Below are 13,553 nucleotides of genomic sequence, written 5' to 3'. Positions count from 1 at the left end.
CAAAATGGGCCCAAATGGGATTGTTTGCTGGGTATAAAGATGCTGCACTTTTTGCTTAAAGAAAGATTCCATGGCTAATACTATTACAACCTGACACAAGGTACCAATTCCATTGGCGGATAAAGTAAAGACAAGCCAGACTTTAAAAGAATGTTTGATGAATAATAAGAAAAGGACTTAAAATAAAATTTATTTGTAACACTCGGTGATGTTAATATTAATAGTTGATGTTCAGAGAATCATTGTTACACCCTCTTTTCTTACATCGGACAGTACAACATCACTCCTAATGTAAAATATTGTAATTTTTCCGTTTAGCTCCTCCAATTTAGCAGTTTATACCTTTGTTGTGGCTAGACGCCTTTTAAAAATCTAAATCAAGTGCTCCGGAACCTGGTTTTGTGTCGTGTTGGGGAACGTCGGAACATTATTAATGTGGCGCACATGTGTCATCGCCTGGAAAAAGCTTCCAGTTCAGCAGGTAAAGCTGCTATATTGTTTGGTTAAGCGTCGACCAGCTAGCGGTATATACATTTATTCGATTGTTATTGAACTTGTCTGATGAAACAAATTACGTCGCTGTAAACTGTACTAGATTTATGAACGAGCAGATGTAACCCGTACCCCTTTAGCTAGCTAAGTTAGGTAACGTTAGCTTAAGCCTGGTTTTGACTAGTCTAGATTTGTCACGTCTATCATTTCACTTATTCTTAATTATCAGTAGTCTATACCCAAATACAAAAGTGATGACATACTAGTAGTTTGCCGTAAATATATATTTGGGATAGGTTTTTGTTTTATTACTCTTGCCATGAGACAGAAGGTTTAAAACACTCTCTTTCTGTTAACAGGTTCAAGTGAATCTTTAAGACATGACGCTTTTTCACTTCGGGAATTGTTTTGCTCTGGCATATTTCCCCTACTTCATCACATACAAATGCAGTGGGCTGTAAGTGTCTCATATTACTGTGCCTCTGTGGGAAGTTGCTACTGACATATTAATGAATCTGATTAAAAGAATATCTCTTCTGCGTGTGTGTGTGTGTGTGTGTGGATTTCGCATAAATAGCAAGTCAGTAAGTTATACTTTTAATAATCAGGTTAGAATTGCTGTTGTCAGATGTTGTATTGCAGTGGAGCTTAATGAAATCCTCTTATGCTGTTCCCATATGCCATACTGGCCTTTGCGGTATTCACTGGTGATTTGAGTGCAGCTTAGAATCACTACAAATATCAGTTTAGGTCACTTTTATTTCAGAGAAAGATTAAAACAAAGCTCTGAAGTGCTTGACTGGTTGTCATAGCCAATTTAGGTCAGTTGAACAAACGGCTGTAATGTTTAACATGTCTCTCAACCTCAACCTAGAAATAATTCTGGAAGTGTTAGCTGGTTTTACAAATGCCGTGTTGTGCATAACAAGCTGTTGATAGTGTGCTGGAGAATGGGTTGTATTCATAATGTTTCATATGGTATGCCTCATGTTTCAGATCTGAATACAATGCATTCTGGAGATGTGTTCAAGCGGGAGCCACCTACCTCTTTGTACAGCTCTGTAAAGTGAGTAGCAATTTTTAGATACTGTTGATGTTGTAATTGGTACAGCAGGGAATTGTGATGTGCCCATGTGACCAGTATTACTTATTTCACTTACAGATGCTGTTCCTGGCCACATTTTTTCCTACCTGGGAAGGAGGCACTGGTGTATATGACTTTGTTGGGGTAAATGGCCTGATGTAAAATATCTAAATTCTTTTTGAGTTACGAACTTATCCAAGGGTTAAATTGATCTATTTATGTTTGGCTCCCTGATACAAATAGAATGCAATAACTGATTACCTCAGTTCAAGCAAGCCCATATGTTATTGTCTGTTTCTTTTTGGTATTGTTTATTCATTAAATGTAAGTAAATTAGTTGTATTGTTTATTTTTTTTTGTGATACTTGTACCTATTTAATTTGATATAATAGTATTATTGAGGTCTTGTGGTCATTTTTCTCCACAATATTTTGTCCAGGAGTTCATGAAGGCCACAGTAGACATGGCAGACCTGCTGGGCCTTCACCTCGTCATGTCCAGAAATGCTGGAAAGGGAGAATACAAAATAATGGTGGCGGCCATGGGCTGGGCCACAGCGGAACTGGTTATGTCAAGGTACTAGCCACACCCCAGTAGGCATAGCAGTACTGGGGATTTCCTTTATCCATATTATTTTTCTGCCACCATTTGTCATAGCCAGTAATCCATTTGCACCTTTATTGGACTCACAAGCATTTCTATCACTGTTACCTCTGAAGTTACTAAATGCTCAAAAGTTGAATTTAAATGTAAGCCATATGTTTATAATGTTAATATTTATTTTGTTTCTGTGTCATCATAGAGTTACATACATACAATTCCCAGTTTTTAATTGTGGAGGAACATTAAGAATATTATCATGATCCAAAATTATTGATATGTTAAACAAATTTGCCCTTGCAGTAAAACAGTAATAATAGTTGTAGAAACGTTATTGTTAGTGGTAACATAATATTGTTGGTGTTAACATGGATAATGCTTTAACAGATGCATCCCCCTATGGGTGGGGGCTCGAGGGATCGAGTTTGATTGGAAGTACATTCAAATGAGCTTTGATTCCAACATCAGTTTGGTGAGAATGCATGCAATTACTCTGAATTATTGTCCTTATTCAGTTAGTAGTTGGCCAGGTCTCTGGTTAGGATTGGATAATCAGCAAACCATCTTAATAGCAAGTTATATTATATTATACTGTTAGTATTTCTGTCTAGTCTGTTAGTATTTCTCTTTGCTCTTGTAAGGTTTAAGTAATGTGACTTGGTACTCTTGTCCATTACATTACAGTGTGTAGGGTAAACATTTGTTGCTTGCATATTGTTTACCTTTTGAGTGTTATAAACACTGGAGGGCAATGCATGGTGACCATTACCTCAGCAAACAGAACTTGCTGAACAGCAGAGACACTAGAGCCAACTGCAGTCCCTTGTTAATCTGACGTCTCTTTGCTGGTGCAGATTCACTACATCGCCATGGCTGCAGTGGTATGGATGTTTACACGATATGACCTTCCAAAAAGCTTCCGTCTGCCTGTAGCTGTGCTGCTGGGGCTCTGTGTTTACAAGGCATTTTTAATGGAGTAAGTATCTCAGATCTTCAATCTGATTTAGACTTGCAGACTAGCTCCTATATGTGGCATGTTTTTTTTTTTTTTGCTTCTCTTTCTTTTACTCTGGCCTCTTTGGCTCACCCTTGCCCTGTTGAAAGAAAATATAACATTAATTAGAGTTTTTTTATTTGTCTGCTGTTAAAAAATCGTTGCCTGTATTATTTCTCATTTGTGTTTTTAGGTCAACTATGCAGAATTTTATAATAAAGATTCAGCATACTGTAAAATTACATATATTCTTTCTCCGTCTGTCTCTCTCTCTCTCTCTCTCTCTCTCTCTCTCTCTAGGCTCTTTGTTCATGTTTTTATCCTGGGCAGCTGGACAGCTCTGTTGTTGAAGGCTGTTCTCACTGGTGCAATCTCTCTTTGTTCTCTCTTCCTCTTCATCACACTGGTTCATAGCAACTGAGGCTTTTCTTCGTGTTCAGCAGTGTTTGGGATGTTTTAACTGTTGAAGTGGCCAGATAGACTGTTTCTGATTGTTTTTCACAAACAATTAAACTGTACAGGAATACCTGTTGTTAGAGTGGATGTTTGTATGAAAATTCCAAGGTAAACTAAAACTTGTCATTTAAACATTTCTGGATTAATAGTTTTGATGATCCTCTCGGCAGAACGTGGAACTGACTTCTTGTGGTTGAATCATATTATTGCACTTAAATTGACTAGCCATTTGGTTTCTAACTGAGATGTGTTCCTGGGTTTTGCTTTAAACTGAGAATTTATATGTCAAACAATTTTTTACATAAAATTTCATTAATAATTTATTAAGCATAATTTAAATAAAACTCCCAATCCCAATGAGTCAGTGGCAAGAAATGACACAAACTCATGGGGCATATACACATTGGGCAGTCATGGTCTGGTGATTAGGGAAACGGTCTTGTGACTGGAGGGTTGTGGGTTCAATTCCCAGGCCCTAGGCCAGGGCTATTCAATTATATTTTTCTGCGGGCCAGATTTGGCAGAGAGCTCTGACCTGTGGGCCAGACAATTTTCAGACCTTTACCAATACTGTCATAGTGGATGTAAAATTGTAGCAAACACTACACGGTAAATTGTTGACGGGGGGGGGGGGGGGGGGGGGGGGGGGGGGTGGTGACGAACCTAAATTCGCGAACGTAAATTTCAACACGGTTTCATAAAATGTTGCACATAAAATGTTATTTATTTTTACGGCGGTTTATCAAATATTTATTTTTATTTATGCGGAGATGGCCCGCGGGCCGCCAGTTGAATAACCCTGCCCTAGGCCATGACTGAAGTGTCCTTGAGCAAGGCACCTAACCCCAACTGCTCCCCGGGTGCCAGGCTAGGGCTACCCATCATTCTGGGCATGTGTGTACCATAGCCCCCTATTGATCAGAAGTGTGTGTGTGTAAGGTAAATACGTGTGTGGGTAAATGCGGAGGACCAATTTCAAATGGGGTGAAAATCACAATTGACAAATATGGCACATTTACATTTTACAGGCTTGGTTTCTAAAAACCCTTGCTTTTGTTTTTTTAATCAATTTGTAATGCCAACATTGTCTTTGAACAATTGTATTCATCCTCTTTTTCTGGATTACTCCCTACATATTTTGAAGGTCACAGAACCTTCGGCTATGTTCAAGCTTTTCTTTTGCTTGAAGTTCTCCATCTCATAGAAAATCTCCAACTCACCTCTTAGTGGTTATTGCGTAACAAGCAGAATAGCAACAGTACTGACATATTGCATTATTTACATTTTTAGTTAAAGTGCCTCTACAGTTATACCCTGGAATCAACACAACAAAACAGTGAAACAGCCTAGGCAATGGATACATGTCAAAATCCATGCCTTTACTTAAAGGATACGTTTATATTCTGCTTTATCCACCCCATCAAAATTATGAGGAGAGAAAGTAGTGAAATAATGAATTGCTTAAAAATTAGGATTAAAGACATATCATGGGCCTCTTTCCCAGCCGTGCTGTATTACCAGTAGAATAGCCACTTTGTACATTCGAGATTTTATGGGTCAGGGATTAGGCAGTGTGTTCTTTTGACTAAATGCAAAAAAGCAGTAACAGACTTGTATACTATAGTATTGTGCACTGTTGTGTATTGTATACTATAGTATTGTGACAGCTCTATTGTATACGGTATTGTTACAAGGCAATGAAATGCAGTTTGGCAGTGACAAGAAAGTGCAGATGACTGCTGCAGTCAGGACAGCACAAATATATACACAGTTTGAGTAGTAAATACTTCAGAAGCTCTTTGCTTGCACATCTAATGAATTTCCTTTGTCCGATAAACCTTTTGGACTACAAAACACTTTTACTTTTACAAAACGACTTTTACACTGCTCCTTGGAAACGACTTTGGTCAACCATAACTCAGCCATAACTTCCCAGACTTCATGTCTGCAGCCCTAGTACATCTTGCTAAATTGCTAATCACACATCATTAATGAGAATTGCTGCAATCGCATGCTGGTCATAACATTTGAATATCATGAAAAAGTTTATTTCAGTAATTCCATTTAAAAATTTTAACTTGTACTGTATATTATACTCATTCATTACACACAGACTGATATATATAGTGTTTATTTCTTTTAATTTGATGATTATAACTGACAACTAATGAAAACCCCAAATTCAGTATCAGCTTATCAGCAGATCCATATTAGGAGGAATGCATATGTGAGACAAAAGCTGTCTACTCTGCATTCTCCTCCCTCAGGTTCTCAGTGTGCCCAAATGTACTGTGAACGTGATAATAATGGAGATTGGACTGCCCTCTCTCCTCAGAGTTCTCGTTCTAGACGAGACTCTCATGCTTTTTAACTTTTATAATAAAACTCTTTAAACCACATCTGAGTCCTCATCTATTTTCAGGAAACTTCCACGACATCAGAAAATTATAATATTCAAAAACACCCAAGGCTAGTGGTAGGGAACTGGTCTTGTGACCGGAGGGTCGTGGGTTCGATTCCCAGACCTCAGGCCATGACTGAGGTGCCCTTGAGCAAGGCACCTAACCCCAACTGCTCTCCTATTCATCATAAGATGAATGATGATGATGATTAAGGAAGGTTTTTCCTTTCTTAAACCTTTTGCATGATGTTTTTGCTTATTTGAGATGTTTATTCTGCTCCCCAGAGGTGTCAATTGCAGGTTCAGAAAGTAAAAGTCCTCACCAGGATTTTGCTCAAGCTTGCTAGATTTTCTAATTAGTGCAATCCAGGTAGAATTAGTGTAATCAACACAATCCAGGAAGCCTGAGCAAAATCCTGGTGAGGACTTTTACTTTCTGAACCTGGAATTGACACCTCTGCCCAACCCGCTGATATCCACGTCATGCATGGAACTTGGACAGAGCAAATCTGTAGAACCGTGTTCCTGCACGAGGACTGGAAGAAACGTTAGAAACGAAAGAATAGGCTGATTTTACGAGGAGATAAAGTAATGTAAAAAGTCTGAATAGCAAATAACTCACTCTGTCCACACCATCTATAAACTATTACCCGTACAAGAGCCAGCCCACTTCTGGGCAGTTATACTCTGGTGAGTTTAGACAGTATTCTTATTTTCCTCATTGAACACAGTGGGTGAAAGCACTAACAAAACCTCAAACAAAACTTAGTTGTTCTGTGGTGTTATGGAAAGCAACGACCTATATTTGGTGTACCATGGACTTTTTGTGCCTAAAATTACTCATTCTGAGGACAGTCTTAAATATTTTGAGACATTCGAAGTTAAAGACGACGACTTATTTGTAATTTCGTATCCTAAGTCCGGTGAGTAATTATTTCATTCCTCTTTACCAGTTAATGTATGTCTCGTGACGCTGTTATATGAGGAAATCGTTCATCAGTGGTGAGAAATCAGTTCGTCTTCAAAAGTATTATGAAAATGTCATTTAACGATGAAAAAAATTTAAAAACTGATGCCCCGAACATTTACTTGTAAAAGATGTAAAACGTGTTAGACAGAAAAGTCACCATCCAGCATTTTTCATGGCTGTTTAATGTAGGCTACAGTAAAACATATACATGATTTGAAGGAAGCTTTTATGTTTTTGAGAAATGTAGTGGTCACTGTATTTGGCAATAAGATCACTACATGTGTATTGTCAGGTAGGCTACCATCTATCCCACCTAAGCGTGAACCATTCTCAAAACAAAACATACTTACATGGTAAATATCAGACGATTTTAGCTGTGCTTGTGCTGGCTTTCTCTACTGGCTATCTCTACATCTCTTTATCTTATACAGTACGCTGCAGTTAATTCACCTAACGTTCTTCAGCTAAACCTTTTTTCAACTGCTAATTAATGCAAATATCTAATGGGCCAGTTGCATGGCAGTAGACATGGTCTAGATAGAATGACCTAAAGTTCAAAACAAACACCAGAGTGACAAAGAAAGGTGATTCACTTTGAGAAATTCAGGAATTCGGTTTGAGTGATCTAGTCGGATATTCTGTTTGTTTTTATTTTTTATTATTACAAATTGAGCATTGCAAATTGAGCATTGTTTAAATGCCACAGGGCGGGAGATTAAAACATTCATATTCATTTATGCCTTCCTGGTTCTTTGTCTCTGAAAGAGTTGTCTCACCTCCATGTCGCATATTTTAAATCCTGACTGTGTATATTATAATGGAAACTTTCATTTATTATTTTCCATAATTAGTATGTAAACATATAACACTGATTACCATTACCACACACACACACACACACACACATACTCTCTCGATCTCACTCAAACTCTCTCTCCTCTTCTCTATCTCCTACGTTCTCACCCATGTGAGCACCCTTTGTGTGATTAGAGGCAGGCATTCCCATGTAGCCTGTCTGTATATAAGGACATATCGTGCTTCCTTTGTGTCCAAGTAATGGAACCTCCTGTATGATGGAGGAGCAGAAGAGCCGTGACTTGGTGACCCTATTGAGGGAGGAGCAGCTCCAACCTCAGTGGGCACCAATGAGACCGGACGTCCATAATTCACTAAACCATGATGTAACCTGTAGCAGAATAGTATAAAGGATCATGACTATGTATGCATCATGTTTTGGATCTGAGTTTGTTCTACAGAATAAAATGTCTGAGTGCTCATCCTGGTGATTCCATGTTTTTTTCCAGGGGTTGTAGTTTTATTGTAATATTATTTGCTATAAATATTATATTTGTATATTCCTTATCTTCTGTACTTTAATCTTGTATGTTATATCTTTACCATATTTTTTGGGAAATAGATCTTGGGTTGTGATAATCTACTATTCATGTGAAAAACACTTTGAATTTCTGTTGAAAATTAAAGGTGCTATATAAATAAACTTGTTTTGCCTTTTAGAGGGGGCGAAGTGTCTAACCTATGTAGATAAGGACTGAAGAACTTACTGAACTGTGCGTTGCTTGTCTACTCATTAAGAATCAGAATCTGGCTTTATTGGCCAGGTATGCTCACAAATACAAGGAATTTGTGTTTGGTTACAGTAGCTCACAGTGCACGAGACACAGTATATGTTTCTCAGAATTCTCAGAAGAATATGGATTCTCTTAATTGTCACTGTAGGCCAGTCCCAGAGGACACACACACACCCATGTATTGACAGACCCCTTCATCAGTTCATACACCTGTTCCCAATTCCGTTTATTCATCTTTCTTGTGACGCCGAAGGCATTGGGACAGAGGCAGCCGGAGACGTAGGTGGCACGAAAGGGAGTTTATTCTCCATAGTACAACAAACGAAAACCAGCAAGCAAACTAGATCGCTCTCATTAAACACAAGGACGAAAGTAGCGGGTAAGTAGCGCTTGAGAGGTCCAGCGAGGTTCCTAGACACAATGTGCAGCACTGGACCTGACGACCTGCGGCCTTAAGAAGAGCAACATAATTGTGTACAGGTGTGTTAGTACTCAGGAGAATGTGATGGTGGGAGTGGTTGCGTGCGCGGGGGTGTGTGCTGGGATCGGCTGCTGGCCGAGATGCGCGCCCTCTGGTGGCGACCCGGCCCCCTCACCGTGACACTTCTTATTTATACACAATCCCAGATGTGCCTTTGCCATCCTCGCCTTCTGCTCCCTCATTTCCCATGTGACGCTAATATAGCTGCTAACTCATAATTCTCATTCTATATTTAAAGAAAGTGGATTGCACTTACCTGTAGTAATGGTTGTTATTTTTTATTGGGATTAAAATTGAGATGGAATACATTAGGAATCTAGGAAGTTAATTTGGCAAGAGTACATTTAACCAGTGTAATGACCAGTGTTGGGAACGTTACTTTAAAAAAGTAATTAGTTATAGTTACTCACTACTTGTTCAAAAAAGTAACTGAGTTAGTAACTGAATTACTCTCTAATAAAAGTAACTCATTACCAGGGAAAGTAACTATTTGCGTTACAGTTAAAAAAAGGTTATATGCTAAATAATTAAGTTTTTTTAAGCAGTTTTCACAGTCAGTTGAAATGAGTAGATCAGAAAATTGTTTAACTTTTGATATTTATTGCACATCCACAGACCAGTGCAGGATAAAATCCTTTAAAATCCCAAATCTTTGGGGAAAAAAGCAAAAGTACATCTATCTACATCTATGAAATTAAATTAAATTCTCTCAACCTGAGACAACTGGTTTGTTTACAACAGAAGTAAACTTAACAATAAAACCTTTATTCTTAATTAAATAAATCAAATACCCAGTCTGGTAGACATTCAGGAACTTCAAGTATTTGCTTAAATAATGTTTATATCGCCTTGAAAGTTCTAGTTTTCTTCGGCTTGCACCTGACGCCATTTCGGCCTCTTCTCCGTTTGTGTCGTGTCACTCGCATGCTTCAGCGCACGTGTAAAAACACGGGCTCTGATTGGCTAACATAACGCTGCCTTAGCCAATCGCTTACTGACTTGTTAAGTTAAACAGGTGTTACACCGAGAACTGACCTATCGGGATCTGTTACTCCTCACTAGCCTGGGCAGCGGTCCGCTCGCATTAGTATATCAATATATAGTAACACACCGCTTTTAATGACCAGTAACGTCAACGGCGTTGTAACGACAGGAAAAGTAATTAATTATATTATCCCGTTACTGCCAAAATGACGACGTTACCTAACGCCGTTATTTTTAACGGCGTTATTCGCAACACTGGTAATGACTAAACTGGGGATAGTGCTGTCTGGTCAATTTGAAAAATGTACAAATCCTTATGCTTTTGTAAGCTTGCAGTAAAAACATATGTACAAATCTGAAAATGATTTTAGGTGATTAACTGCAGTGTACTGTAGTAAGAGAGAGATAAAGAGACATTTAAAATTGTAGTCAACACAATTTTTATTGGACTTTTTTCCAGGTACAACATGGATGCAAGAGATTATTCCCTTGCTCCTGAACGGAGGAGATTTTACTCCAGTGCAGACCATCCCAAACTGGGACAGGGTTCCTTGGCTTGAGGAGACACGTGCTGCTCTGGTCATGGACAAGCTGAGATCTCCACGGGCTTTGGTCTCCCATATGCCTTACCATCTGATGCCTTCCACATTCTTCTCGTCTAAGGCAAAGGTAAAGTACTGTGAGTCTAGTCTAGTGTTAGTAGCTAACTCAGTGAAGTGAGATATTTTTTACATAGATACCTTAAAACTGGTTCTTCATGTAAACAAATAATGACAACAAAAGTAAGACATTCAGTTGGTGCCTCTTTTATATCTGCAATTCAACTTTTGCATCTTTACTTTAATCCACAGGCCATATATATTGGCAGAAACCCTAAAGATATCTTGGTTTCGTCTTTTCATTTCCACCGGATGGCCAGTTTTCTGGATGACCCAGGAACACTTGAAGAATTCGCTGACAAATTCCTAACAGGGCAAGGTAAGAGAGATTCTAATAGATGTTGTTTAAACTGGTGCTGCATCAGACTTTAATGTAGAATGCCAGCACAATGAGATATTGTTTGTGCAGTGCTTTTTGGCAAGTGGGCTGATCACGTGAAGAGCTGGAGAAACCCTGATTTAGGAGACCGAATTTTCTACATCACTTATGAAGAGCTGGTTCAGGTAATATGTTCAAATTGAGGCAACACTGCTTACTAATTCTGTGGTAGTGAGCTATCTGTTAATTGTTCACACCAGCCCCAGTACCATATGTAGTGACACTGCAATTTCTACTAACAACAGAAAGAACTGCTATTCCTGAAATTTCTCAACTGTTAATGTCAGTTATTAGATGAGATCCTAATTATTTTCTTTAAGTATTAGATAGATCTAATACTACAATTTCAATTTGAGATTGGATCTGTTCCTCTGTCTAGAGTGCATTTAATTTGTCTAGTAGTTTAATATTAATTACTGCCTTGGATTTTGTTAATGCATAACAACCAATAAGATTGTTGTTTTTGTGTAAATATGCATGTACTTTACGAGGTATCATCCTTCATTTTCAGGATCTGCGTGGGGCTATAGGACGCATTTTATGCTTTCTTGGTCGGCAGCTGAGTGCAGATGCACTGGATCGAGTGACCGAACACTGTCAGTTCAAGAACATGAAGCAGAACACGATGTCCAACTATTCACTGGTACCACAGGTGATCATGGACAGCAATAAGTCGCCTTTCCTCAGAAAAGGTAGATAGAGGGACCATTTACCCAAGACTTGAAAATTTCTGAATGTTTTTAGTAAGATTCCAAAGCTGGAATTTCTTTTTTTTTTGTTTTTTTTTTCACTAAGGAATTTCTGGAGACTGGAAGAATCACTTCAGCCCAGAGATGGAGGCCAAATTCAATGCAGCCATTCATGAGGAAATGAAAGAAACTGGAATTAACTTCACCTGGGATGAGGAGTAAACCTTCACATTGATCAAGTCTAATCAAAGCTTTACAGTACTAAAACCGTCCACTTTACATGTACTTTAATGTATTCTTAAATATTCCACATATACTTTTGCTAATTCAAACGTTTGAAAAACAGAACATCCAAAAAAAAAAAAGGAAAAATTTGTAACCGTACATTACAAATGTACAAGCAGCAGTTAATAAAGAACCTGCATATACATCCCTATTGTTTAGTTATGCACACTTGCCTTCTCTATCCTGGAAAACTGACATAACCAGTAGGAGTCTCTCTGCAACTGTAATAACTTTAATTGCAACTGTAATTTTTCAGGTATTCAGTTGTCCCTCTTACAGAGTGAATCAAGGTTACAGAGTGAGGTGTTTGTACACACTTAAATACAAAAGGACATTCGACCAACAGTAGATTGAACAGTAGGACAATCACTTGACCTCTTGTCTCTTCATCTGAGATTGTGAAAGAGAGAGTGAAATTTCTGGCCCACCCCTTGATATCCTCAGAGAAGGAGATAGATAATTACAAGGTACAACTGCAGATGTTGCTAGAGACCTGAATGCTTATTGCGTTTCCACACTGGCATCACACAACTGTATAAGCTGCTCCTTCAACTGTATGAAGAGCAAATCTTTGGACTTGACAACTAACCACTCCTGTCTACATATTAGCATTTGCTTATTATATACATGTAATGCGTTACTAGGCAGGCAAGGCGCAAGTGCAGGAGATCTCGTTTATTCATAGAAATAAACAGACAACGAATGGGGGGATAAAATCAGGCAGGGGGAAACACACACAACTACAGAGCTAACACAGAGGACATGGCGAATTGGCAAAACACAACAGGGAATCAAATCACTAACATATGACGACGAACATACATTACTACTAAATATATCAATAACCAAAAGACAACGAGAACAAAAACCAATAACGATAATACAGGGAAGACTAAGACAAAACAGAATGCACACCAGAACCAGGAAACCAGAATACAACATGGAAACGTTTAACGCAAACCACAAACAATGACCGACACGGAGGGAAGAAACTGTGGGGATTAAATGCACGGACTCAAACAAGACACAGGTGGTAAAGCTAACCACGGGCATGGACACATAGGTACAGGGGCATGACGGACAACGGGGAAACCATAGAAACAAGGCGGGACTAGATTATATGACACAAGAAGGGTGGAGGGCGGAGCTATACGTAACAATACATAATTTTCACTTTTTATGATGCAGAAGGTTATTTTCCCTCCTACTGTTTGTTAGCTTAAGGCCAGAGGACTAAGTAATGAAGCTTGTTATTCTGCTTGGACTAAACTGGTCAGACGTCAGGCTCATTTGACTTCCTCCTTCGGAATGTCACGATTGAGGGTTCTTTTAGAAGTAATCGTAGTCAGAAAATGAGCATATGTATTGTTGGGTAGGACCATATTACTTATCAGTATATCCAAAGATACATTAATAAGAAGAATGCCAAAAGGTATTTACTGAGTATATGCTTATAATTAAAGTTTTTCCAAGTACAAGGAAGCCATCGA

The 13,553-nt window shown here is 38.5% G+C and overlaps 2 protein-coding genes across 3 annotated transcripts; both read left to right on the top strand.

Moving 5' to 3' along the window:
- Positions 1–329: 329 nt before the first annotated feature.
- tmem147 (transmembrane protein 147) lies at positions 330–3,760 on the top strand. Of its 2 annotated transcripts, none has more exons than XM_077013126.1 (8): positions 330–481; positions 852–949; positions 1,489–1,558; positions 1,655–1,720; positions 2,016–2,152; positions 2,564–2,648; positions 3,031–3,152; positions 3,471–3,760. In XM_077013126.1, the coding sequence occupies exons 2-8, from the start codon at positions 873–875 to the stop codon at positions 3,589–3,591; spliced, it is 678 nt and encodes a 225-aa protein (XP_076869241.1). In that variant the 5' UTR covers positions 330–481; positions 852–872; the 3' UTR covers positions 3,592–3,760. The 2 variants fall into 2 exon arrangements, with proteins under 2 accessions (XP_076869241.1, XP_076869242.1); XM_077013127.1 differs by having other exon boundaries at positions 467–524.
- Positions 3,761–4,285: 525 nt separating this feature from the next.
- On the top strand, positions 4,286–12,105 carry LOC143519548 (sulfotransferase 2B1-like). The gene is made up of 6 exons (XM_077013125.1): positions 4,286–6,950; positions 10,512–10,720; positions 10,903–11,029; positions 11,120–11,214; positions 11,601–11,781; positions 11,885–12,105. Exons 1-6 carry the CDS (start codon positions 6,812–6,814, stop codon positions 11,998–12,000), a joined length of 867 nt encoding a protein of 288 aa, XP_076869240.1. The 5' UTR covers positions 4,286–6,811; the 3' UTR covers positions 12,001–12,105.
- Positions 12,106–13,553: the final 1,448 nt, after the last annotated feature.

This window comes from Brachyhypopomus gauderio, chromosome 7 (genome assembly GCF_052324685.1).
Source record: "Brachyhypopomus gauderio isolate BG-103 chromosome 7, BGAUD_0.2, whole genome shotgun sequence".
NCBI lineage: Eukaryota > Metazoa > Chordata > Actinopteri > Gymnotiformes > Hypopomidae > Brachyhypopomus > Brachyhypopomus gauderio.
The sequence above is the reverse complement of the archived record's forward strand: the minus strand, read 5'-3'. Positions and strand labels throughout refer to the sequence as shown.

What these genes read in the sequence shown, in the direction of transcription:
- LOC143519548 (XM_077013125.1), top strand. Translation starts at nt 6,812, where the DNA reads ATGGAAAGCAACGACCTATATTTGGTGTACCATGGACTTTTTGTGCCT. An exon ending in TCTTCTCGTCTAAGGCAAAG is followed by an intron (nt 10,721 to 10,902) that starts GTAAAGTACTGT and finishes TTTAATCCACAG; the next exon opens with GCCATATATATTGGCAGAAA. An exon ending in GTCGCCTTTCCTCAGAAAAG is followed by an intron (nt 11,782 to 11,884) that starts GTAGATAGAGGG and finishes TTTTTCACTAAG; the next exon opens with GAATTTCTGGAGACTGGAAG.
- tmem147 (XM_077013126.1), top strand. Translation starts at nt 873, where the DNA reads ATGACGCTTTTTCACTTCGGGAATTGTTTTGCTCTGGCATATTTCCCC. An exon ending in TCTTTGTACAGCTCTGTAAA is followed by an intron (nt 1,559 to 1,654) that starts GTGAGTAGCAAT and finishes TTTCACTTACAG; the next exon opens with ATGCTGTTCCTGGCCACATT. An exon ending in GCGGAACTGGTTATGTCAAG is followed by an intron (nt 2,153 to 2,563) that starts GTACTAGCCACA and finishes ATGCTTTAACAG; the next exon opens with ATGCATCCCCCTATGGGTGG.